Source organism: Austrofundulus limnaeus, unplaced genomic scaffold (genome assembly GCF_001266775.1).
Source record: "Austrofundulus limnaeus strain Quisiro unplaced genomic scaffold, Austrofundulus_limnaeus-1.0 Scaffold1056, whole genome shotgun sequence".
Classification (NCBI taxonomy): Eukaryota; Metazoa; Chordata; class Actinopteri; order Cyprinodontiformes; family Rivulidae; genus Austrofundulus; species Austrofundulus limnaeus.
The window spans coordinates 8,198-11,234 of NW_013953458.1; the positions used below are offsets into that span (position 1 = coordinate 8,198).

Sequence of the window (3,037 nt, forward strand, 5' to 3'; positions counted from 1 at the left end):
AAGATCTATCTGAAAAAATGGAAGAAGTAGAAAGTTATTACTTCTATTTCATATTGGCTTGTAAAAACCATAATTCAGATATGTCGTACCGCTGAATGGCTTTGGTTGGATGAGAAGTATAAATACAGTATCTAACATTCTGACACCCTATTAGTTTGTACGATCCATCACAGCTTCATCTTTAAATAACAAGTCTTCTGTTGTTGACATCTTTTAATTAACTTGTAAATAAAACATTTCTGCACCGCTAGAAAATGTAACCCCCTCTCAGATCAGAGTGGACCGGTCTGGAAGCCGGAGGGGGGCGGGGCTTGAAGTGCCTTAAAAAGGCACAGTATCAAAACCAGCTGCTTTGAGACACACATCAGAAAAATGGTTGACAGAGGGGCTGATTAAGTTAGAATAAGGAGGAATTCAGACCAAAGTTTTGTAGTTCCATTTTATAGATCACAACTGAATGATTTAAATGTGAAAAGGAAAAATTTGAAAGCTTATGTCTACTTTAAATACAAAAATATAAGATTCTTTAAGASTTTTACTCAAGTACTATTCTTAGAGACTAATTTATACAAAAGTATGGTAAGATGCTTGTACATTTACTAAGGTATCACTTAGAGATACTTCATACAGCACTGCATTTTGAAAATCCTTTATTATCCATCCCAACTTGTACTTAATACTCAAGAAATTTGACTTCAAAAAAGTTTTTTAATAACTATGAATACAAAAGTAGCAAACATCCAGAGGGTGACTACTTTTTATAAGCACTGCAGCAACAATCACATCTGCTGCTGACGTGTATGTTTAGTCTTTGTTTCCTGACTCGGGGTGATGGTTTAAAAGGTTGGGGTGTGTTGGACCGGTCAGCCTCATTAACATTTGAGTCACATTGTGTCGTTAACATCTCTGCACAGCAGGTGGTCTCTGCGGGGCGATGGGACCTCAGGAAACCTCTGATGTGTCTGAATTTACCCGACAAGTTCTGCACAGACTACACAATTTACTTTTATTTTCCTTTAAAACATTCTTTAAAATTAAAACCCAATAAATATAAATCCAAACGTCAGTATTTGTGGATTTGTTTGGACGTGTTTTGGTTTATCGGTGACGTCACACCAGACAGACGTCTCCACCAATCACATCTCTTAGTTCGCTCGATGACGCGGGGATTTAAAGATGAAGACGCCGCCGACCGTAACAGAAACCACTCAGCTCTTCAAAGATTRGTTGACTTTTATTTACAATATTTGCTGCAACACTCGTCACCCGAGCRGAAAACACCGAACTGAGTGGATTGCAGCGGTTTTAGTGGGTGGAGATGCTTGGTTCTCAGGTGCAAGTTCTRCTGGTGGTTTTGTGTTTATCTGGGCTGATGGTGCAGGTCAGAGGAGCTCCACGAACAGAGCAGCTGACAGAAACACTGCAGCAGGACYTCATAAAGGACCAGGTGAGTTAACGAGCTTAAAGATGGAATTAGAAGACATTACGATGATCAGGAGCTGTAAAATTATTTTTGTACCATATGTGACCTTTAACTGATTTCTTAGCAGTTTGAAATATTTGACCCTTTCTGTTCTCCTTTAGGGTTCCACTCGTTTACTCTTCCTGAGGTTTGTGTCGGAGCTGACGGCACAGAGAGGAGAGATGCTCGGCGAGCCAGAGGAAGAGGAGTTAGGAGGAGGCAGGGAGGGGCTGAGGCGGCGACACCCTCGCTTCACCCACAGACAGAGACAAGCAGGCTGCCGCAACTTTTTCTGGAAATCTTTCACCGCCTGTTGAAGCCGCAGCATTTTTCCTTCTTAAAAAAGGACATAATTGAACCAGAGAAATTAAATAAATTATTTTCTGGTTGTAAACAGTAAAAAGTTTGTTTTCCTGTGCTTTACCTGACATTCTGTGAAACACTACATACTTCAAATCGATCCGATTAAAGTGGCAGAAATCTTTCCTGAGCCTTCATTGTGTGATTTAGCTCTGAGCTAAAAGAATGCAGCTACATGCTAACAGCAAACCTGCAGCTGTTGTAATTAAASCAACTCATTAAACTTCCTGTTTGTGCTGAAACACATTTATTCATCATAAAACAGCCTCAATGAATTTTTTTAGGGCAGCAGATTATATTTTCCCCATAAAAGCTCCAGTTAACAACATTTTAAAAGAGCTTATAGTAAAGATAATAATAATGCAACGGACACAAAAAGATCTGATTTAAGATCACAGGAAGAGATTCTTGTAAGTGACAGAATCTATTAAATTGTTACCTCTAATGGTAKAAAACAAATCTGGATAAATTTACAAAAAAATCTGAATCGTTTCAGCATGATCAAAATTCACAGTCAACCAAAGATTATTAATATGAAGCTAAACTATCAGGAAGGCTTTCAAACCTTTAAAAGGGACAGTTCAGATTTTATTGTTTTTTAATGGGGTTCTGTGAAAAATCATCATCTTACCTGTCACGGATAGTTTTCCGAAGGACCTCAGTTTAACTAAGGGCTASTCTGAACAAAGCCAAGAACTATTTCAAACATTTTATAATGGTTCATGTATAAATTAGCATCAAAATCAGTTTGACCCATTTATAATAAATTCAATGGCGGCGGCAGCTAGCTGTAGCACATCCTAAAAATGTATTTTCTGCTGGAACATTTATGAAATGTAAAATGGARGAAAATGTTAAAAGTTTATGAAACAAAGTTCTTATAATCTGCTATGAAACTTTAAAATACAGAGTTGTTCAGACTAGGGTTGGGCTTAATCGTATCGTGTGCAATTCATCGTCAGAAAAATATTAATAATTATTTTTTTGGCACTTGACGATTAATACGATTAATACCACCAGACAGACTGACCGCTCGGTGTTCCTCTCCACTTCAAATATGACGAAAATTTAAAAAAAAAGTTCTGTAATTTATTTATCAACACATAAGTCTGTAAATTTGACACAACTTGGAACATATTTTTATGGAGAGCAAATCTTTCCCACTAAATCAGTCATGTGACCAGGACATAAGGGTGTGCAGGGACTCCAGGGGAT

At 37.7% G+C, this 3,037-nt stretch overlaps 1 protein-coding gene across 1 annotated transcript; it reads left to right on the top strand.

Annotated features, from left to right (window-relative positions):
• Positions 1-515: 515 nt before the first annotated feature.
• On the top strand, positions 516-2,901 carry LOC106533937 (somatostatin-1). The gene is made up of 2 exons (XM_014030405.1): positions 516-1,447; positions 1,585-2,901. Exons 1-2 carry the CDS (start codon positions 1,319-1,321, stop codon positions 1,777-1,779), a joined length of 324 nt encoding a protein of 107 aa, XP_013885859.1. The 5' UTR covers positions 516-1,318; the 3' UTR covers positions 1,780-2,901.
• The last annotated feature ends 136 nt before the right edge of the window (positions 2,902-3,037 follow it).